The sequence below is a fragment of the Tinamus guttatus genome, unplaced genomic scaffold, assembly GCF_059628265.1.
Source record: "Tinamus guttatus ecotype Peru unplaced genomic scaffold, ASM5962826v1 Tinamus_guttatus_pri_ptg000018l, whole genome shotgun sequence".
In the NCBI taxonomy this organism is placed as follows: Eukaryota; Metazoa; Chordata; class Aves; order Tinamiformes; family Tinamidae; genus Tinamus; species Tinamus guttatus.
Window position 1 is genome coordinate 1,425,118 of NW_028288552.1, and position 22,082 is coordinate 1,447,199.

A 22,082-nucleotide genomic window follows, 5' to 3' on the forward strand; every position below is an offset into this window, starting at 1 on the left:
TGTGTCTGAAGCAGATGGTGCCATTTCAGCCTCCAGGGAAGAAGAACTTTCCCCCCATGCCCGGCGACAGTTTCCACACACCCCCTTGGAAGAGCACAGCCTTACTCAGGCGCCTCCTCACTGCCCTCAAGAATCCACGGCCACAGCCAGAGGCACCACGTTACGCAATGCTTTCTGTTCACTGGTGGAAACCTGCTCTTAGCACAACGTTTATGTATTTTGGTTTCCAATCAAAGCTCGGACTAAGAAGCCACCTCTCTCTCGGCAAGACGCTAGTCCCTTCTCTTAACGCTGTTCCCTGATTCTCCAGGCACTAATGTGCAAAAAGATGGTGATGCCCGGAATGGCTGAGGACAAGCGTTCCACAAGCTCACGGCCTTCAACAGACTCCTCCAGATATAAAGAGCCCATGAACCCACAGCCCTGACCAGCACAAGCTGGATACACTGGAGAAGGACACTAGTACAGAAGAGATGAAGGAAAACGAACAAATGGACTGTGCATGCCAGTGCCAAGTACGTTTACCTGCAGAAAGAGATTGACTTCCCGTAGTTTTTGCCTTAGTTGTCGCTCGGCCTCTTCTTCAGTCTCTCTTTTGTGCTCTTTGATGTGGCTGAGGTCTGGCGTGCTGGTCTCTACACGGCACCGGAGGGCAGCCACCTCTTCTTCCAGCTGCCGCTTCCTCTTCCGCAGCTGTGCATGGCTCCCATGCATGCAAGCCAACTCTTCCCGCAAACCTTCGTTTGCTTTCTTGAGCTGCCTTGAGTTTCTCTGCTCTGCAGAGAGCCGCTTGCAAAGTTCCTGCACCTGCACACAGCCAAGGGACACACAGAGAGCCTTAAGCATACGCAGTTCTTTGCAGACCCTGCAGGCTGTGCGCTGAGACTCTGCTTGTCACCAGCTCGCTCCGTTTTAAAACCAAGTGAAAGCCATGCTCCTCTGCCAAAAGCAGCACCTCTTTTAAAGGTTTCCCAAAAGACCACCTCAAGTTTCCCGCCCTTCTCAGGTCTCCTCCAGCACTCCCCTAGCCAATAAAGGCTTCACTCCCAGGAGATCACACATCCACAGAGCTAGGCTCCTTCTCCTTTCCTCAGGAGCACACATCACGCGGGGTGTTTTGTATGCAGCGGGGCTGCCAGGGGTCTTCCAGACTTGTCTCACAGTCGGCATTGCCTGACTTTGTCAACACTCCTCCAGAAAGCAGCTTTCTAAGCCATGGACAAAGAAGCCCTATTCGCTCTGGGACCAAGCGGTAGCTTCTTTCCAAGAACTTTTAGGAAGTATCAGGTTTCCAGAAGTCCCCAAAGGTCAACTGCTACTCTAACGGTTTCCTCTCTCCTCAGAAATTCACCTTTTCCACACCACCACCCTGGCACCGCGGCACTCCTGCCCTTTCGGAAAGATTAGTCAGACATTTCCAGGGATCAGAAGAAAGCCCCTTCATTTCCAAACACAGCCACCACGTGAACGTGCACGTGAATACAGAAGTCAGGAGAAGAAACGAGACAGCTTTCCAAAACAAACACATAGAAACAACGAAGCACAGCTCACCTTTGTTCTTAATATGTCATCTTCGCTGCCCCCTCCAGAAGGTGCGTCCTTCAGCTTGGCCTGTAGATTCAGCTGGGACTCGCTCTCGCGCCTCTCATAGGTCCTTAGTTTCTTCAGAGCTTTCTCCAGAAGCCTCTTGGACCTGCACAGCCAATTAGGGAGTAAAATAGGAAAGCCATGGGAAAAAAAAAACAAACAAAGCAAAAACAAAAACAAACAAACAAAAAACCCCAAAAAACAAAGAAGCATTCCCTTGAGGTTGCTCACAAACCGTTACGTACTCATAGTCTCTGAGTCAATTAAAGGAACCTTGACTCCCAGCTTAGCCGGTATTTCTTACAAATGCTAAAAAGCCATACCTGCTGCATTCTTCCTGCAGCTCCATGTTTTTCTTCACTGCCTCCTCCAGCTGGGCTTCTGCTGCTTGTTCCCGCTCTGCCCCCTTCTTCACTGCCTTTCCTTCACTCTCACACTTTGCACACAGGAAGGAGAAAGCACATACGCAGCTCAGTAATGCCATCCGCCAGCGCCAGCTGCACAGGGTGTTCCTCACAAAGAACTTGCAGGACGTCTCTCTCTGCTAGGCCAGGGGCGGCCACAGAGGGCCAGGGCACAGAATTCCCACGGCAAGTCCAGGACCTCCCTTTCCCCACCACACAGGCCAATCTCAAGGGACACAAACAGACGCCGGCCAGACACAATTCCCCTGCCCTGCACTCCTCAAAACTGAAGGCCACCTGCTATGAGCGGCCCAGGGGAGAAAGGTGCAAAAGAGCCTGAGAAACAGCTTCCTCTGTCCCCCTGGCACCAGCAGGTGGTACTTAGCTATCCACATCAGTGGACAGCAGAGCTTAAGTTCGAGCTTCAGGGGAATCAGCCGCCATCACTAGGCAACAGTCCTGGGCGTTCAAGGTTACAGAGTTCGTGAACAGTGTAGCTGCCTGCACGCACTCAAAAGGAAAGAAAATCATCGACTGGAAGAGGGAAGTCAGAGCAACCCTTCATGTACCTGCTGATATTTGTCTTCTTTCAGAGGCACGTGTCTTGTCTGTAAGGCAGAGAGCAGATCTTCCAGGCTCTTATGAACCTAAGGAACAAAAAAGCCACACTGATGCTTCCCGGACTCACGCTTGCACCTCATTCAAGGGGTATTAGCGAAGCGAAATGCCACCAACATTTCTCCATCTCACTACTCCTTTACAATCGACCCCCAGTTTGAGCCCTGGAGCAGTTCTCCTTCATTAAGGGCTTGTCTCCTAACTTGGCCCAAGCACACAACACTGCCTACGCCTGTGCCATTCCTTTATGGATTGACACCTTCGAGCCAAGGAATCCACAGTCAGTAAACAGGGAAGGTGTCAGAGGTTTGGCAATGAAGTCTCCCTTGTCACAGCCTGAGGATGCCGCTTCGGGCTTTGCTTGGCACCAAAGCAATTCCACGAGCTAACTCGCCCTTAGGGCAGCAACAAGTGCTACTGCCTGAGGGCTTAAGCACCAGGACAGCCAAAAAGCAGCAGGCGGTCAAAGCAGCACATGAGTGTCAAAGCCTCTCCTCGCACGCTGCTCAGGCCGCACAGTAGCCAGGGAACCTCTCAACACCAGAAGGCCTTGGAGAGGGACAAAGCAGAGCCGATCCCCTGCGGACTGCCAGAAATGATGTCCCCCTGGGCTCCCCAGGAAAATCTCTTCCCAGAATGTCCCCACATACACACACAGCTAGGCTCAGGAGCTCATGAAGAAGAAAGCTGAGGAGGAGCTTACAGTGGCAGAGCTGTGCAGCTCTTTCTGCAGGGCTTCAATTCGAGCCGTGTGTTGGTCGCTTCTCCCTTCCAGCCTCACCTTTTCAAGCTCAAGCCTTGAAAGGAAACACAGGGAGACAGCACTGTGAAATAACGGCCCTCCAAATTCTGGATGGGCTTGCTGCCATGCAGCCAGCTCTTCCTCTTGCTTTTACACCACCCCGGCAGGCAAAGCCTTGCTTCACCGGGGCAGTTCCTTACCGCCCCACTCGTTCTTCCAGCTGCTTTAGGCTAGCTCTTTCCAAGGAGGCTTCCACAAGCTCTTGCAGTTGCTTGGAAGAAGCCATTGCTTCCCTCTCCTTTTCCGACAGGGCCGCCTGCAACTCCTCAACACAATGCTCACTCTGAAGGCGCTGCTCTTCCGACTCCTGCAACTGTCAAACCAGCACCCACGCTACTCACCTGCATTTACATACAGACAAGCCAAGTGCTTTGACTCCCAAGTCATCTCTCCCAAATCCTCTTGCCTTGCCCTCTCTCCTACTAGCCTCTTCCATCCCCATCTTGTCTTCCTACAAGCAGTCCCCAAAACCGCCCCAACACCAATCCGCTTCCTTCCACAGGGACCGCACAGCAAAGACCTTGCCAAACTTAGGCACCAGGGCTATTGCACTAGGCAAGTGAGTCACTTAGTCACTTTGAGGCCCTTCAATCTCCGCTGTGGACGTGAGGCCCAGTGCAGGCTCAGCCAGCGCGACCATTCAGAGCACCTGCCTGAGATGCTGCTTCACGTGGACCATGCAAAGCCCCACCTATCCAGGAGGGATGCTGCTTTCTGCAGCTCTCACACTACAGCACCCTGCCCGGTGGAGGAGGAAGAGCAGGTCATTTGGTTCCAGCTTCCACCTCCTTCATGGGTTATGACAGGCCGCAATGACTGACTTGCTCACGTCCCCCTGGCACCTGTTCTCAGAATACTGCCCTCTGCTTGTTCATCATTTGCCAGGGAAAAACAACATTGTCAGGCTCATTAAGGTAGTTACTGTTTTTGCCTACCTTGCCCTTAAGCCTGTCCAACTCTTTTAGCAACTGCCCTTTCTCTTCCTCCAGGTCCTTGCAACCACGTGTGGCAGCTTCCAGAGAGGCTTCTGACATCAGCTGCTTTCGACGAGCCTCAGCAAGCTCCTGCTCCAGCTGTCTGGCCGTGTCCTGTGGACATAGTTACATGCATAGGAAGAAAAGGCTTGGACCACAGATTCCGCTTTCTCTTCTTTCCTGTTACATTACAGAGCTGCTTCAGGCTTCAGAGTGAACCTAAACATAACTTATTTTGTCCACACCACTGTGCCTCTGCACAGCTGATGTCTGCTCTCTGTCTGCTGCCAACAGCTAAGCTTTGCCAGCAATTCTTTAAGCTCGTGGCTTCCTATGAGTTCAAAATGGCCAAGTACTGTTCTCCTTGGAACAGCACATAAACATAGACTGCAGACATGCACGTGCATCTGTTTTTAAGAAAATGCCAGCAATCTGCTCAGATGCACGTGCTGTTATTGAACTGCACACATGACTCTAATCCACAAACCCAGGGCTTCATATTAGATCCTGTGAAAATGAAAGGGCAGGAGTAGCTTACAGAGGCAAAGCTGTGCAGCTCTTTCTGAAGAGCTTCGATTTGAGCTGTCTGTTGGTGAGCTCTGCCTTCCAGCCTCCCATTCTCAAGTTCAAGCCTTCAAAGGAAACATAGGTCTCAGTATGGGAACCCAGCGGAGCACAGACACCCACTCCAAACTGTGAACTGACGGTATCTCAAGCAAACACCTCCCTCCAAATCCCAGATTTGCTTGCTCTCAAGCAGCAAGCTAACCCCGTTGCCTTTACACCCTCCCACAAAGCACAGCCTTGCTTCACTATGCCAACACCTTACCTTTCCACTTTGTCTTTCAGCACTTTTAGGCTCTCCATTTCCAAGCAGGCCTTCTCACATTCTTGCAGTTGCTCAGAAAAAGCCAATGCTTCCCTTTGCTTTTCTGCCAGGGCTCTCTTCAAATCCTGAACACACCGCTCAGACTGGAGAAGCTGCTCTTCCAACTCCTGCAACTGTCAAACCAGGACCCACGCTAGTCAGCTTCCTCTTCACACACTCAAGGCACCTGCTTTCACTCGCAGGTCACCTCTGAAAAACCCTGTTGCTTCGTCCTCTTTCATACTGGCCTCTCCCATCCCGCTGCTTGTTCATTGGTTACAGGGGAAAACAGGGTTGTCAGGGTCCTCGGGCTAGTCACAGCCTTTGCCTACCTTGCCTTTAACCCTGGCCAACTCCTTTTGCAACTGCATTTTCTCCTCCTCCAGCTCCCGGCGAGCACGCGTGGCAGCTTCCAGCGAGGCTTCGGACAGCGCCTGCTTTCTGCGGGCATCGGCGAGCTCCTGCTCCAGCTCCCTGACCCTGCCCTGATGGAATAAGGACACGCGTCGCAGGAAAAGCCTTGCACCGTGCACTGTGCTTTTGCTTTTCCTGTTACATTACACGACTCTTCCGAGAAGTAGCTCCCCAAAGGACTACTATGTTTCTTCCCCTTCTCCCATCACCCAGACCTTTCTCAGGCATCTCCCTACCCCTCACTCCTACCCCCGCCTTCATTCCCTTCCAGCCATTGTCAGACTCTGGACAAAAGTCTCTCTCCACCCGAGAGCCACACTTGGACCAGGCCTTTTCACACACACAGAATGAGGCAAACACTCTGCAGAGCAGCACAGTGCACACTTGTGCACCGTGTCCATTTGCAGGCAGACACTTGGACTGATTTGCCAAGCAGCCATTCTCTCGGCTTGGGCCATCTTTTGGAAAGCCTCAGAGGAAGAAATAGGACCGCATCAGGAGAGGGGGAACTCAAAGTTTTGGACTGTGAGCAAAACCAGCTTCCTGAGCAACTGCAGCCCCCTTAGAGCCCTCCAGACACACACAGAGATTAACAAACACCTGCACAATACTAGTGCTCTTCACTTGCAATACCCACTTAGGGAGAAATGAGTCTTTCTCACTAGAAGACCAAATATCCCCCTTTAGCCTTTGCTGGGCACTCTGAGCACAGTCTTTTGTCAGCTCTTCTCCTTCCCTTCCTTTGCTGCTCTCCACTCAGCTACAGTCAGCTTGATCCCGCTCCTCCTCTCAGTCCTCCTTAGCAGCAGTTTTCCTCAGAACACTCTCCCCCCTTTCCCCCATCACTGCACTTCCCTGCATCTCCTCTTCTCAGCCCTTGCACACCGGGTGCTTCTTACTTTCGAAACGCTCCTTCGTGGCACCAGTGCAACACATGGACACCAAATAAAAGGACTCGCCTGCTGCGACACCAAAAGGATTAGGTGGAAGAAATGAAAAGAAAAAGCCTGAATATTTTTACACCACAGTTTAGACTGCGCTATCATCCTCTGATCTCTGCTCAGATTGCAGCCTTTCCCCCTCTTTGCCAACACTCTCCAAAATTCCAAGAGAAACACCACAAAGCAGACCAAACCCTGCACGGTGCATTCCCACGCAGGCAGCGTATGCCTGGGGACCTTCAGAAAAGTAACATTATTTCAAGAACTGACAAATCTTCCCTTGTTCTTTATAATCCTTTACAAAAACAGAGGGGTCTCGTGTCCTCTTTTCTACTTTGTCAGTCTCATATGGAGAGGCTCCTTCTCTTAAGTCAGGACATTTGGCACGGGATCCCCTGTCTCTCCCCTCCTTCAGGTAGGCTTGCTTTTCAGGGTCAGCGCTGACGTTCTTGACAAGATCATATAAACTCTCCTGGACAGCCCTCACTACTCCTTCTGTGATGACCCGCCTTGTTCTGCATATCTTCTCCTTGTTCAACAAAGAAAAAGAGCTGAGCAAAAGGAGCTGAGCCAAGCCAATCTTTCCTGCATAGATTCTTGCCTTATCATACATTCATTTGCTTTCTTGATCTTGCACAGGTCCTCAAGCATAACCAAAAGCCTTTGCCTGACATGGGGCCACACTTCATTCTTTTTGTGGCATTACAATTATCTAGGCTCAACATGGCTTCTCGATGCCTCATGGCGTTCAAGTTCCTGAAGAGCAGAGCCCAAGTGGGAGCAGAATGAATCAGTCCCTGTTCCTCGTCTAGCTTTGCTCTCCCTTGGCTGCTCCAGTTAGGAGGACAGTCCTGACCATTCTGCCTTTCAGGTCCAGCTCTGCGTTGCATTGCAGAACAGTTTGTCAAAAGGTTCCCTCGTTTAGTTTCAGCTCCATTTCAAGATCTTCATTCAAGCTTTCCTTGGCCCCTAAATATTTCACTCCTTCCCGCTGGCTCCTGGGTCTTACTTGCTCAACCTCTATGCTTAGTACAGAAATGCCTTCTTGCGCTCATTGATTTTCTCCTACAGATCCTGCTCTCTTTCATCACTCGCAAATACTTCAGTGATATTCAGAGAAGACCCCCAAATTGTTAGCAACCATTGCCTCAGCCATTCACTCCAGGGAGAAAGACAGAAGCATGCGCAGTATGAAGGGGCAGCAATGAACACGGGCGGGAGGAGCTTCCCCTTCCACAGCACACTCCAAGGCCATGCAATCTCTTCTCTAACTGTCCACACACACACACACAAGTAGGCTCAGGAGCTCATGAAAAGGAAAGGTCAGGAGTCGCTTACAGAGGCAGAGCTGCGCAGCTCTTTCTGAAGAGCTTCCACCCTGGCAGTCTCATGGCGCGCTGTCACCTCCAGCCCTGTTTTTTCAAACTCAAGCCTTCAAAGGAAACATAGGGCTCAGTATGGGAACCCCACAGAGCACACATACCCACTCCACACTGTGAACTAACAACATCTCACGCAAAAGCCTCCCTCCAAGTCCCACATTCCCTTGCTGGGATGCAGCAAGGTAATCCCGTTGCCTTTACACCAGCCCACAAAGCAAAGCCTTGCTTCACTCTGGCACTTCCTCACCGTCCAACTTTTTCCCTCAAGAGCTTTATGGTGAAGAGCAGTGTGCCACGTTCTTGCTCTTGCTGGGGAGCAGCCATTGATTCTCTTTGCTTCTCTGCCAGGGCTCTCTTCAACTCCTCAACAGACCGCTCAGACCGGAGACGCCGCTCTTCCGATTCCTGCAACTGTCAAACCAGGAACCATGGGAGTCAGCTTCATCTTCAGCATCTTACACACTGCTTTGACTCCCAAGTCAAATCTCCCAAACTCTGGTGCTTCACCCTCTTTCCTACTGGCCTCTCCTGTCCCCATTCTGATTTTCTACAAGCAGACAGCTCCAACTGACAAAGGAAAAGAGCGCTTTCTGCAGCTCTCAAACTACACTGCCCTGCACAGCACAGCACATGAAGAAGAGCACGTCGTTCCGCTCAAGGCTCCACCGCCCTCATGGGTTACGGCAGTGCGGAACTACTGACTTCATCACATCTCACTTGTACCTGTGCTCAGAATGCTGCCTTGTCCTTCTCATCATTTACAGAGGAAGAACAGCCCTGTTACGCTCATTATTGTTGTTATGGCATTTGCCTACCTTGCCTTTAACCCTGGCCAATTCCTTCTGCAGCTGCCCTTGCTCTTCCTCCAGGTCCCGGCAGGAACGTGGGGCAGCTTCCAGCAAGGCTTCTGCTGGCGACTGCTTTTTAGGAGCATCAGCAAGCTCCTCACCCAGCTCTCCAATACTATCCTAATGAAATAGTTACACACATAGGAAGAAAAAGCTTGGAGCACGCACTATGCATTTCTAATAAGGCACTTGCTATGAGAGCTCGGACATTCCCAGACCCTGCTTCCTCGCAAGCCTCGTGGAGCAGCTTGCACACAGCTAAAGCTGCTCCAGTTCACTGGAACAAACGTATGGCAGAAGCAGCCAAAAAGGAGCAGAGCCTCCTCGGTGCAGGGCCCACACCCAGAGCAACCTCCTGAGAAGATCCCCCCACGGGGAACCCACTGTGGCCCCGCTGAAAGCACCTCAGAATCCCAGGGAGAATCGTTGTCCTCCTCCGGCTCCGCTCCTCCTGCCGATGGAACATCTGCAAGGGAAATAAGGAAGGGCACACCATGAGTGCTTCTCTCACTCTGCTGCTCTCCTCCATCAGAAAACACCCACAGCCAAGGGACAGATAATGCTGTTACTAGAGTGTTTAAAAAAAGAAGAAAAAGCAGCGTCATTCAAGAGCATCCTCACTCTGAGCCGCACCACTGTGTTCTCACCCTTCCTCCCACATCCTCACACAGGCAGGAAGTCACCACGAAATAACACTCCTTGCACTCCAGCACTTCCACAAAACATCTTCCTCACTTGACCTTCCCCTCTGCCCTGGCATTTGCTGGCAAGGGCAGAACTGGGGCTTTCCCATCTCAGCAGCAGCTCATCACCGGCATTCACTGACTCAGACCAAGGAGCAAACAAACACAGGGGCTCAACGCTTCTGAACTCACCTCTACTGACAGGGAGGGCTGCTGCAGCATTTGCAACTTGAGGACCACCTGCTGCTTCCTCCCCATCCCGTGCAGGTGATTCCTCCTGAAAGAGGCCGGCCAAAAGAGTTGGAAGGAACAGAAAGAAGCACCCGTTGCACAGGAAAGGGCACCGTGCAAAGTACTTCTATTCCCTGTACCTGTACAGGGAAAAACGTTCTCACTTTTCTTTTACAAGGCCTGCACTCCTCCCTTAGGAGGATGTTTCTGTGCACAGCAATACCCAGTGTCACAGACATGCTGTTCCTCTTTAACAGAGACTCTCAGAAGTGCAGCCTGGACACAGGCTGAGCCTACATTCACCTACATTCAAATATGCAGGAGCACACACACCCTTTCCCCCGCTCCTCTGCAACAACAAAAACCAACAGAAAGCACCTCAGAATCCAAGAGGGAGTCTCCGTCTTTCTCCTGCTCCGCTCCCGCTGCCAAGGAAACATCTGCAAGGGAAATAAGGAAGGGCACACCATGAGTGCTCCTTTCACTCTGCTGCTCTCCTCCGTCAGGCAACACCCACAGCCAAGGGACAGATAATGCTGTTACTAGAGTCTTCAAAAAAAGAAGAAAAAGCAGCGTCATTCAAGAGCATCCTCACTCTGAGCCGCACCACTGTGTTCTCACCCCTTCCCCTGCCCTTCTCTGCAGCAGAAGTCGCCCAAGCCCAGCAGGACAGCTCACACAGCTACAACCAGCACCCAACAGAGGGGCAGCGAGCACCCAAACGCGGCTCTGCAAGGCCGGAGTCCTGGAGGAGGGAGCCGTGCGGGCAGCTGCTCTCCCAAACTCGCGCTCCAGAGTCTGGCACCCACAGTCCATTCGCATCGCAACGGAGGGGTCCTCAAAGCACTACACAAAATATCCCCACGTGCGCAGCGAGTCACCAAGAAACAGTGCTCCTTGCACTCCAGCACTACCACAAAACGCCTCCCTCAGCTGACGTGCCCTCCGCCCTCTCCTTTGGTGGCAAGGGCAGAATCGGGGCTGCCCCGTCTCACAAGCACGGCACCGTTTCCATGCATTGGCCCTCACAGCCACCAAACAAGACGTGGCCTTCAACGTGCCCTTCAACTCACCTCGCACACAAGCCGGGGCTCCTGCAGCATTTGTATCCTGAGGACCATCAGCGGCCTCCTCTCCATCCCTTGCAGGTGCTTCGTCCTGAAAGAGGCCAGCCAAAACAGTTGCAAAGAACAGAAAGAAGCACTCCCTGTGCAGGCAATAGACACCCTGCAAACTACTTCCCTCTACCCACACAGGGAAAAATGGTCTGACTTCCTTTCTTTGAGGCCTGCAACTCCTCCCTTGAGAAGACGTTTGAGTAGACAGCAGTACCCAATGTCACATATGTGCTCTTCTGCTTCTGAAGAGACCCTCACAAGCACAGCCTGCGCACAGTCTCAGCCTGCCTTCACCCACGTTCCAATACCCAGGAGCACACACACCCTTTCCCCTCTCCTTTGCACCAATGAAAACCAACAGTTGCCTGCTTTTCAGTAACCTTAGTCCAACTCCGCCTCTTTCCTCCCTTGCACTTTTTTTACCCAAAACAGCGCTCCAAGTCAAAACCCACGTTATTGCTGTTGGGCTTCTTACTTGGCTGCAGGATTCCATACACTGTCCTTTTCATGGATACTTTGGCAAAGAAATAGCAACCCCACCAAACTCTTGCAGAGCCAGAATCTGGACCCGTTGAGTATTGCACTACAAATCCCATGCAAGGGCCACTTGCTATGAGAGCTCGGACATTCCCAGACCCTGCTTCCTCACAAGCCTCGTGGAGCAGCTTGCACACAGCTAAAGCTGCTCCAGTTCACTGGAACAAACGTATGGCAGAAGCAGCCAAAGAAGGAGCAGAGCCTCCTCGGTGCAGGGCCCACACCCAGAGGAACCTCCTGAGAAGATCCCCCCACGGGGAACCCACTGTGCCCCCCGCTGAAAGCACCTCAGAATCCCAGGGAGAATCGTTGTCCTCCTCCGGCTCCGCTCCTGCTGCCGATGGAACATCTGCAAGGGAAATAAGGAAGGGCACACCATGAGTGCTTCTCTCACTCTGCTGCTCTCCTCCATCAGGAAACACCCACAGCCAAGGGACAGATAATGCTGTTACTAGAGTGTTTAAAAAAAGAAGAAAAAGCAGCGTCATTCAAGAGCATCCTCACTCTGAGCCGCACCACTGTGTTCTCACCCTTCCTCCCACATCCTCACACAGGCAGGAAGTCACCACGAAATAACACTCCTTGCACTCCAGCACTTCCACAAAACATCTTCCTCACTTGGCCTTCCCCTCTGCCCTGGCATTTGCTGGCAAGGGCAGAATTGGGGCTTTCCCATCTCAGCAGCAGCTCATCACCAGCATTCACTGACTCAGACCAAGGAGCAAACAAACACAGGGGCTCAACGCTTCTGAACTCACCTCTACTGACAGGGAGGGCTGCTGCAGCATTTGCAACTTGAGGACCACCTGCTGCTTCCTCCCCATCCCGTGCAGGTGATTCCTCCTGAAAGAGGCCAGCCAAAAGAGTTGGAAGGAACAGAAAGAAGCACCCGTTGCACAGGAAAGGACACCGTGCAAAGTACTTCTATTCCCTGTACCTGTACAGGGAAAAACATTCTCACTTTTCTTTTACAAGGCCTGCACTCCTCGCTTAGGAGGAGGTTTCTGTGCACAGCAATACCCAGTGTCACAGACATGCTGTTCCTCTTCAACAGAGACTCTCAGAAGTGCAGCCTGGACACAGGCTGAGCCTACATTCACCTACATTCAAATATGCAGGAGCACACACACCCTTTCCCCCGCTCCTCTGCAACAACAAAAACCAACAGAAAGCACCTCAGAATCCAAGAGGGAGTCTCCGTCTTTCTCCTGCTCCGCTCCCGCTGCCAAGGAAACATCTACAAGGGAAAGAAGGAAGGGCACACCATGAGTGCTTCTTTCACTCTGCTGCTCTCCTCCATCAGGCAAGCCCCAACAAGCAAACACACAGCAGGACCCGTGTTTACTAACTCACCCTTCTCACCAGCCACTGATCCTGCAGCATCTTTATCCTGAGGGCCACCAGCACCTTCCTCTCCATCCTTTTCAGATGATGCTTCCTAAGAGAGGGCAGGAAAAAAAAAAAAAAGTGTTGCAAAGAACAGAAAGAAGCATCTTCTGCAGCGGCAATTCACACTGCAAAATGCTTCATTTCCCTGGGTTACTACACAGGAGAGTTCTCTCTTGTCTGCTGCAAAGAAAGGCCTGCAGGTTTTCCACAGGAATGCCTTTGGGCAGACAGCAATAGCCAGCACCACAGACATGCTGCTCTGCCCCTCACAAGCATGGCCTAGACACACTCTGACTCCAGCTTCAACAACACGGCGACACGCACGAGCACACTCCCCATCTGCCCCTTCTTTACACCCAGGACAAGCAACAGCTGCCTGCTTCTCCGACAGCCTTAGTCCAGCTTCCCTCCCTTTCCTCACGGGCACTCTTCAACCCACTAGCACATCTCCCTGTGCTGCAGTAGCTCCTTGCAGACGGCATCTGCGACACCCTCTCAAAGCTCACTGACAAGAGGGCAACCAGGAGAAGAAGGAAATCTTGCCTGCATCTCCAGCACTGCAGGGTGCCTTCCAGCATCATCCTCGGAATCCTCAGAATCGCTGCACAGTCCCAGTGCCAAACACCTCTTCTGCAGGAGAAACAGCAAAAATAAAGAGACATCATCAGAGGGGAAACAGGCAGCGGGAGATCAGGCGCACGTGAGCCTGGAATGCCATTCCCATGTGCCAGGAGACAAAGACACCGGCTACAGGAGCTCCCTGCTGAGCACACTTGAGGAACCTCACAAGGAGGACAGGAGAGCCAGGGGATGAAGCACCTCAGCCCACTTGGAACAATAAATGCCTTTCTCCCACATCACTCACAATTCTACCACCCCTTTGTTCCTGGAAACCGACAGCAAGGTCTGCAGGACAAAGGAACAGGTAATCTAGGAGCTCATCAGCCTTTATTCTCTAGAAATCTCACGCACATCAAGACTGTGCGGTCATTTCTCTTGTCACCTAGTGCTCTTCTGCCCCCGACCACCAGACTGCTGCGTGCTCTGCCACGGCTACCAGACTTGGAGGAAGTAGCTCACAGCAGCAGGAAGGGGGCCAGGCAGGAGACCGCTTTGCAGGAGCAAAGCCACCGCACTGCAAGCGCCCTTTCGCTCAAATCCACACAGCTCAGCCCTCCAAACCACTCACTCATTCCACAGAAATTCTGCCTCTTGGGCCACTTCACCTTGGCAGCTAAACGGCGTCTTTCTAATTCGGAGGCAGGAACGGAGTTGTCCTCGCTCTCCTCGTCATCAGTATCTTGAACGCTTGAAAAGTTAAGACAAGAAGGACTGTGTCTCTCTCCAGGCTCTCCTCTTCTGAGGCAGGGGAAAGGATTGGGGGAAAGCGCTTGGTCAAGCCTCACCTTACAAAGCATTCACGGGAAAGCTCCTCTCCCACTGTGAAAACATTAATTGACACGATTAATTCTTAGCATGTCAGACCTTCAGAAGTCAACACGGCCCACAAGCACCTAACACAGGCACTTCTGCAGGCCACGCTGCAGGGGAACAGTCACACAAGACAGCAGGGACAAAAGCAGGCCCCAACCTGCCCTTGACTTCTCGCACCCTACTGAATTCTAACCCCCTTCCCCTCAAAGGACATTAGCAAAGAAAATCAACACTGCCCTTACATTTCCTTCTAAGCTTCCTCAACAAAATACTAGCATGGGACAAACGCGCGTTGGGAGCAGACAGTTAGCAAACGCTGCAGGGCGCTGACGGGATAGGAAGCTAATGAAGTGCTCAACTACTCGCACCACACGCACACGCACACGCCACACGCAGAGCCCCAGCAGTTCCTCCGCGCTTAAGGATCCTACCTCCGCTGGCCGCAGCACAGGCGCCCGATGCAGAGGCAGCAGCTCCTGCTCCGGGAGGCGAGCTGAGTCCTGCCATGCCTACTGGGCCGCCTGCACGCGCCCTCTGCGCGCACTCTGCCAGCTCTTCACTAACGCTGCAGACAGGAAGAAAGGAAGGACTGTCACCAAAACCAACGGCATCCTTGTACACGGCTCTTCTAGGACACAACGAGCCACTGCTTCTCCACGCTACGCCTATTCAGAGCCATCTGGCAAGCTGACACACACGGGCTAGTTACACATACCCACGCACACCCGCCCTTCCTGCTCCCCTTGCTACAGGCCCAGGGCGAGGGGAAGCGGCAGAAGAAAGGACCTCTGCATTTGGTCTCATGCGCTGCTCTGGGGAGGGCTTCGTATACACTCCACTTGCCCAAAGCACACTTTTCAGGCTCGCTATTGCTCACAGCTCAGCTCAGCACCACCAACTTGAAACCTGACCGAGCAGTCGGGGTGAAGTCAAGGAAAACCTCCCGGTTCACACTTGACACTACATGTTCCAGAACATGCCCTTTTGCCCAGCTTCCACAGACGTCTCCACACATCATTAAACCTTGCTGCTCTTAACAAGAGTGCCCATAAGCCAACACGCACATTCACACACCTCAGCAACTCTAACGTCACCTAAAGCACTTACCGAGCATGCAGAAAAGTCCTAGCATACTCCTCCGCCGTCCACCCAGCAACATCTTTCTGGGAAAGATCAGCACCATGGCGAAGAAGAGTGTCTAGGATGCTCCTGTTCCCAGTCGAAGCAGCCCGCATTAAAGGGGTCCTAGAGCATCCAAAAGAGGAGAGGAAAGCTCGGAGCCAACGCAGACATTTCACTCGCATGCCTTTCAGCCCTCTTTGCTCCCACAACAATTGCTTCCCCCTTTCCCACAGGCAGAAGCAAAGCAAAGGCAGCTACATGGAAGCACAGCACAACTCGGAAGGAACGGGGCCTCCGGACACGCTCTTCGGACAAGCCCTTCACCTGGCAGACTGGTCTCGAGCGTTCACATCAGCTCCTTTGCCAAGCAGGAACTCCACCATCTCGCCGTGACCACCCGACACGGCAAGGGCAAGGGGCGTGCAGCCCATCTGCAAGCATAAAGCACCCCCAGTCAGAACCAAACAGCCAGGGAAAGCCACTCTCTCTTTCCGAGAGCAGCCTCACCCACATTCTACACTTACCTTATCCTTAGCCTCGAGAAGGGCGCTGTGCTCCAGTAGCTGCCCTGCTAGAGAGGTGTTACGAGCAAGGACAGCCAGGTGAAGGGCAGTGTTGCCGGTAACGTCGGCAAGATTAGGGTTGGCACCATGCGCCAGCAGAATGGCCACGCATTCTTCTTGCTGGCACTGCACTGCCTGCAAGCAACACAGCAAAGAAAAGGAAGCCTTCCCAGCAACTACGTTTCCCTCCCTCAGCGCTCCCACAGCCGGCCAAGCGCACAAAGCAACCCCGGCCTTCCCAGAGGAGGCAACGTGGGCCCATTCTGCGCCAATCGCAACACAGTCTCCACCTGTCCCAACATCACGCATCACCCCAGAGACGCAGCGCTCTGGGTGCAGCTTGGAAGCCCTCCCTCAACAGCTCTCCCGTGCTCCACGTACCTTCATCAGTGGAGATCTCTTGTAGCCGTCCCGCGCATCCAGCTTGCACTTCTTCTCCACTAAATAGGACACGATCTCCGAGTGCCCATTAGCGCAAGCGAGATGCAGGGGTGTCCTACAAAGGCAACACATTCCATTAACACGCACACACGCGCCGAGCTGCACACACCGCTCCTGCCTCTGTCCCGGGCCTAGGGCCACCGCTGTCCGCAGCCACAAGAGCAGCTTAGAAAGAGTCGCCCATTCCGGCAGCAACGGCAGCAGCTGCACACCCCAAGCCCAGAGCGAGGGGCTAGGAAAAGTCACCCCCACCCCACGCAGCACCCGCTTCCCGCAGCTCCGCACCCGCTTCCCTGCAAAGGGGCTCCTGCGCCCAGGCACAGCGGTCTGCCCACGCAGCCCCACGCTGCCGGGCGCAAGCGGCTGCCCTCCATCCCTCTGCCCGCGCAACCGCCCGCTGCCTCCAACAGCACCACCCACGCTGCCCAGCAAGGACCACCCAGGCTTGGTTGGCCACCTCCAGCCTTCGCCAAGGCGCCCTGCGGCTTGCGCCAGCACCGCTTGCGTGGCAACAGAGTGCCGCACGCCGGGGACACGGGCTTTCCAAGAGCAGCACAGCAGCCTCGGGCGGTGCTGCTGGGGCAGGGCCTGCCACCCGGCCTTCCCCGCAGCAGCCTCGAGCACACGCGCCCTCCACGCCCGGCCAGGCCCTCGCGAAGAGCCGGCAAAGCCCCGGCCGGCGCCGCCCCCCTCACCGCTTGGCCTTGTCGCGCCCGTCGAGGCCGCGTGTCGGCAGCCGCCGCAGCGCAGCCAGGTCTCCGCGGGCGGCCGCGCGGTGCAGCTCGCTCAGCTCCTCCTCGCGAAGCTCGTAGCGAGCGCCCACGCAGGCCAGGGAAGCGCCGCCGGGCGCCGCCGCCCCCCGCCCCTTGCCGAAGAGCGCCAGGAACCGCTTCATGCTGCGGCGGGGACGCGGACACGGCCAGAGAGAGACGGCCCCGCCTCGGGCGGGCGGGGCAGAGGAGCCGAGCCCCGAGCAGGGGCCGCGGCCGGGACAGCTGCGGCGGGGCTGAGCCCCGGCGGGCTGCGGGAGCGGGGGTCGCGGGCTCGGAGCCCCCGCGCCGGGAGCAGAGGCGCGCTCCGAGGGCCGGGACGCAGCGAGGCTCCCAGCGAGGCACGCGCCGACCGTCGCTCCGGCACTGGCGGCCGCAGCACTGAGGCCGCGCGGCGACGGCGCCAGGCGCAACAGCCGCGGCGAGGGCGTCACAGGGCGGCGGGGTGACGCCGCGGGGTGACACTGCCACGCGCCACAGGCGGCTCCTCGACGTGGGGCTGCAGCGCACCCACAAGGGGCTGCGGCTCCCCGAGAAAGAGCACCGCCGCTGTTAGCTTGGTTGTCGCTCAACTATCTTTTTCATGTTCTCCTATGATTGTGAATCTGCTACTTGTTGTAGATCTGCCAGCGCTGCCAGTTATTATCATTAGTAGAAAATCATCTTTCATTTCACAAAAATCCCCATTTACGTCTTGTCGGTGTTTGCTCAACTGAATTGAGCGGAAAAGCAGAACCAGGCAAAATAATAATAATAATAATAATCCCCGGCCATGCTCATAGTATAGATTGCGATTAAATGTTTGAAGTGCATGAGTAGGGTGGAGGTGTTAGTTTGTATATTGATACGTGCCCTTCATGAAGAGTCTGGATTTTACTAATTGTAGGATTGAGGCAGGAATAAGTTCGTGAGATGGGATGCTAGCCCGAGGTGCTCTTAGGCTACTGAACAGCAGCGGAATACTTCCATAAGATGTTTGAATGAAGATTTTTTCCCTCCACTTCTGCATGTGTACATGTTAGCAGGAGGAAAAACAGCAAAGCTTGTATTTGATAAAAGGAGCGCGCAGTTGGCTGTTGATTACGGTGCTATTAGTGGTCCATATATACCAAGAAGACACTCAGAACAGGTACTGTGACTGCTGCCATTAACCCTGATAAGGAAGGTCACCTCTCTTTTTGCGGTGAGGTTGCAAGTCTTTAATTGCCCCTGCTCCTGTCCAACAGTGCCTTACAAGCCATGTATAAAGCTGATACTGTGTGGTTAGCCGGTAAGTATTACCTGCCATAGTGCTAGAGATAGAAACTGGGCTCTGTGCAATGGAACTCGAAGCCTGTGTCTCAAGTTCCTAAACAAGGACTCCAGAGGGAGCAGCCGTGTTCCCCCCTCAGGGGAAGAGGAAGCCTCTCTGGTGTGGGGGATAGAGATCTTTCTCTTGGGGATGTAATTGAAGTGGCCACCAGATAAGCACTGGCTTCTCACTTACTTGGAAATCATCCTTAAATTCAAATGTACATTACTGTTCCAAATGAATGGGATTCTTCTAATCGGGACTTTTTTTTTGGAACTTGTCCATGCTATGCACACATTGCTAGGACATCCTGCACACTGCATTCTTTAACTACTAAATTAGCTCTTTAGCTTTGAAGGCCAGCTAGCAGTGTGAGTGTATTGTTCACACGGTCATTGAGCATTCCCGGATTTTTGTAGCCAAACCCTAACAGATGTCCAAATCTCTCTGGAATTACTGGAAGCAACCAGGAGGCTGTCATCTCCACATTGCTCTTGGTCTTAGCTTAAGGCTACAGGTGCCTCCTAAACCACAGCAGGGTTTGCTGCGTCCTCACAGTGGATGTGCCATCAAGCACTGCCAGTCCAGACCAGCTTTCTTCTCAAAGTTCAAACTAGCTTATTTTTATGAAGACTGGGCCATTTTGGAGCTCTTTTTGTACACCACGTGCTTAAAATCAAAACTGCACCAAGCAATAAAAAAGCCAACACTAAGATAAAATACATATATATTAGTAAATTAACACCAGAGTAATATAGATATGTACATGTGCCTAGGTGAGGTGCTCTGGGATTGCATAGTCCTCAAATGGCCTGGTAAGCAGCCAAACTTCCTTTCAGAACACATTATGGCAGACGTTAATGCATCTTCTTCTGCCTTTGAACTCCTTTCGGAGTTTGGGGTCCTGTTGTCACTCAGCAAACCTCTCCTTATCGAGTGCATTAAGACCAGCCACTCTTAGGTAAACTAAGATTCTTGTAAAGGCCTTTGGGATGTAACAGCAGGGTTTTGCCTCCCCCTTTGGGAATCCCTGCCGACTACTCCCACGCACTTTCTTGTTCCTTCTCATCTTTGGAAAGGGCTTCCGGGAGGCTGCGCTCCATCAGCTTGCCAGGCCTCGAGCTGCTGCCGACCGTTTGCGGCTCGCCTGATCGTGCTTCTTGGCTGGCTCCTAGGCAAGGGGGACAGCTGCTGTGGGCCAGGCCTCAGGAGCCTTCCGCCATTGCCAGCACCTGCCAGCCATCTTTGAGAGCGGCCTCCCCCTGGCAGCGCAGGAGCGCTCTGAAGGGCAGCAGGAGGCAAACAGAGCCCCCAACTCCAGGCCCCTGTCTAAAAACCCAGCGGAGCTTTCAACCTCCCCTGAGGAAAAGGACACAGGCTGCACGCTGCCAGCAAGCGGCCAGACTCCTACCAGGGTTCCCCCCTTGGCAGCAAGCCCGCCGCTCCCATTCTGTAAGAGGGACAGGCAGCGGGAGGAGGAGGGAACAGGCGCGTGCGCAGGGCAGGCCAAGTCACGAAGGGGACGGGAATAAAACAGAGATGTCCCAGCCTACAAGCTTTATTAAATACAGAATTGGAACAGAACACCTTCACTTGAATGCAGCTCGATGTCATCTACACACCACTCCGCCAAGAGCTAGAGGGCACGTTTCCCCAGGCTTCCTTCCTCTCGGGATATCCTCTCTTGGCAGTCCCCGCTCCAGAAAGCCACTTCTGAGGAAGGCGCGCGCGGCAGGGGGAACAAAAGGCCCTCTGTTAGTGTTACAGGAGCAAAAGGGAGCAAGTCCCAAACCAAAGGAACCAACCCCATTCATCCCAGTAGACAGGCACCTCTGCTCACAATGCAGACACATTCAACCCAAGGCACTTGTGTCCACCCAAGCAAATGCAAGGGGCTCTAAAGCAACAGCTGGCCACTCGGCAGCTGATTGAAGCCAACAGGAACCCAAAGAATTGCAAAGCAGGGGCCACCTGCTTGCAAACAGGCCCCGTCCCTGAAAAGGCCCGACTAGAGCCCCCCGGAGAGGGGATTATTCGGGCCTCTGGGGGCGGCCTTGCATGTGCACATACACTGTTTCTTCTCTTTTTTAAGGACAGGCACATAATATTCTGTGCCACCAGTATTTGGATCACGATGAAGGTGTCACATAAATCTCCAGGTTGCAATTACCTCGCTCACGTTCTTCAGCGACATTTTTGACCATTCCTCACGCACCTGCAAGTATAACACAGGATACCCTTAAGTCCTCAGCAGTTACATTCCTCTAGTACTACCTTCTACGGCCTTTTGAAACCTAACTGTAACATGAAATGCAAACTGGAAACAACACCCTCAATCCTGAGAAATGCTTTGTCCACCAAAACACAGCATTGCCACTACTCTGTGCCATTAATTGTATCACAACACAATTGCCACTCATCACGTTTCCCTCATTCTGGCTTTGCAGAAGGGCATCAAAAAGCACAAGGAGGATATAAGCACACATGGCCAGAGGTCTAGTCCCAAGGCCACAAGCTGCATATTTACACTGTTCACAGCGAGCAATCCGATTTGTGATGCCTGCTTTTTTTCTCATTACAAATCAATACTCTCTTTAATTTACTCCGCAGCAAAGGACTCAGGCCAGAAAGAGCTGGCTTTCCTTGCAGCAGCCACCTTCTAGATAGCCTTTTTCATGGCAGCTCTGCTGACTTGCTGTTTAGCCACAGGAGTGCCTGAGGACAGTCACCTGGATCACCCTCTGAGACCCCACAAGGCAATGCCCAAAGCCGAGCAGCTCAGCTTCAGAACACTACAGGCATGGGGACAGCTACAGCCCGCAGGCATCTCCTTTCAACAGGACCCTTGCTACGCTGCAGGCACCACAGCACTGAGTCACAACTGGAGATGCCTGAAGCCTTCCCAGGATTGTAAAAGATGGAAGAGGAGAGCTTGCCCTTGCCTCCACTCTGTGCAAATCAGGGAAGGGATCATGGCATTCAGTGAAGAATGCTTTGCCCTCTTGTCCAACTCTTGCCACACGGGCCCCAAACCTCACCATTCCGTGAGGAACGTGCTCTCCACACACACTGCAAAGGCTGGGGCACACTCGGACCAGAGCTATCGCTGAGGTTGCAGCAGGCTCTGAGCATTGCCTCATGGAGTCTCTCAGGGCGATCCAGGGGACTGTGCTCGCCCAGTTGTGAGGGGCACCAGTGCTGTTTGCACTAGCAGACTGGGTGTCCCGGAGCTAGGCAGGAATGCGTGCTCCTTTTCCCCTTAAAAGCTGAACCCTGCTCATTCATACTCTGTGGGCAGCTCATTCGAGCACAGCGTGCATGTCCAATGCCTTACCTCAGCCATTTGAGCTTCCACTCTGTCTGCCACACAGGAAGCATTGCCCGCTGCGTTCAGCATCAAAGAGCGGCTGCTGCCCAGCTCAGGAGGGTAGGCAGCAGCGGCTTCCGCAAGGCCTCCGATAACTCTGCCTTGCTGCAGGCGTCTGCTGAGAGCCAGTTCATTTCCCAGATCCCTGATTCTCTGCTGCATTCGTCCTACCAGGGAAGCTTGTTCCACCTGCTCCTGGGTGGCTGCCTGTGTCTGAAGCAGATGGTGCCATTTCAGCCTCCAGGGAAGAAGAACTTTCCCCCCATGCCCGGCGACAGTTTCCACACACCCCCTTGGA

At 53.4% G+C, this 22,082-nt stretch overlaps 1 protein-coding gene across 1 annotated transcript; it reads right to left on the bottom strand.

Moving 5' to 3' along the window:
• Nucleotides 1-272: 272 nt before the first annotated feature.
• Nucleotides 273-21,946, bottom strand: LOC148596275 (uncharacterized). Its single transcript, XM_088523942.1, is given in 16 exon segments — nucleotides 273-479; nucleotides 481-807; nucleotides 1,552-1,693; nucleotides 1,911-2,023; nucleotides 3,313-3,406; nucleotides 3,552-3,724; nucleotides 5,586-5,738; nucleotides 12,761-12,845; nucleotides 15,338-15,475; nucleotides 15,677-15,783; nucleotides 15,877-16,050; nucleotides 16,297-16,411; nucleotides 17,052-17,271; nucleotides 17,315-17,507; nucleotides 20,588-20,632; nucleotides 21,752-21,946. Coding segments are annotated over 16 exon segments (2,481 nt in total).
• Between the last annotated feature and the right edge of the window lie 136 nt (nucleotides 21,947-22,082).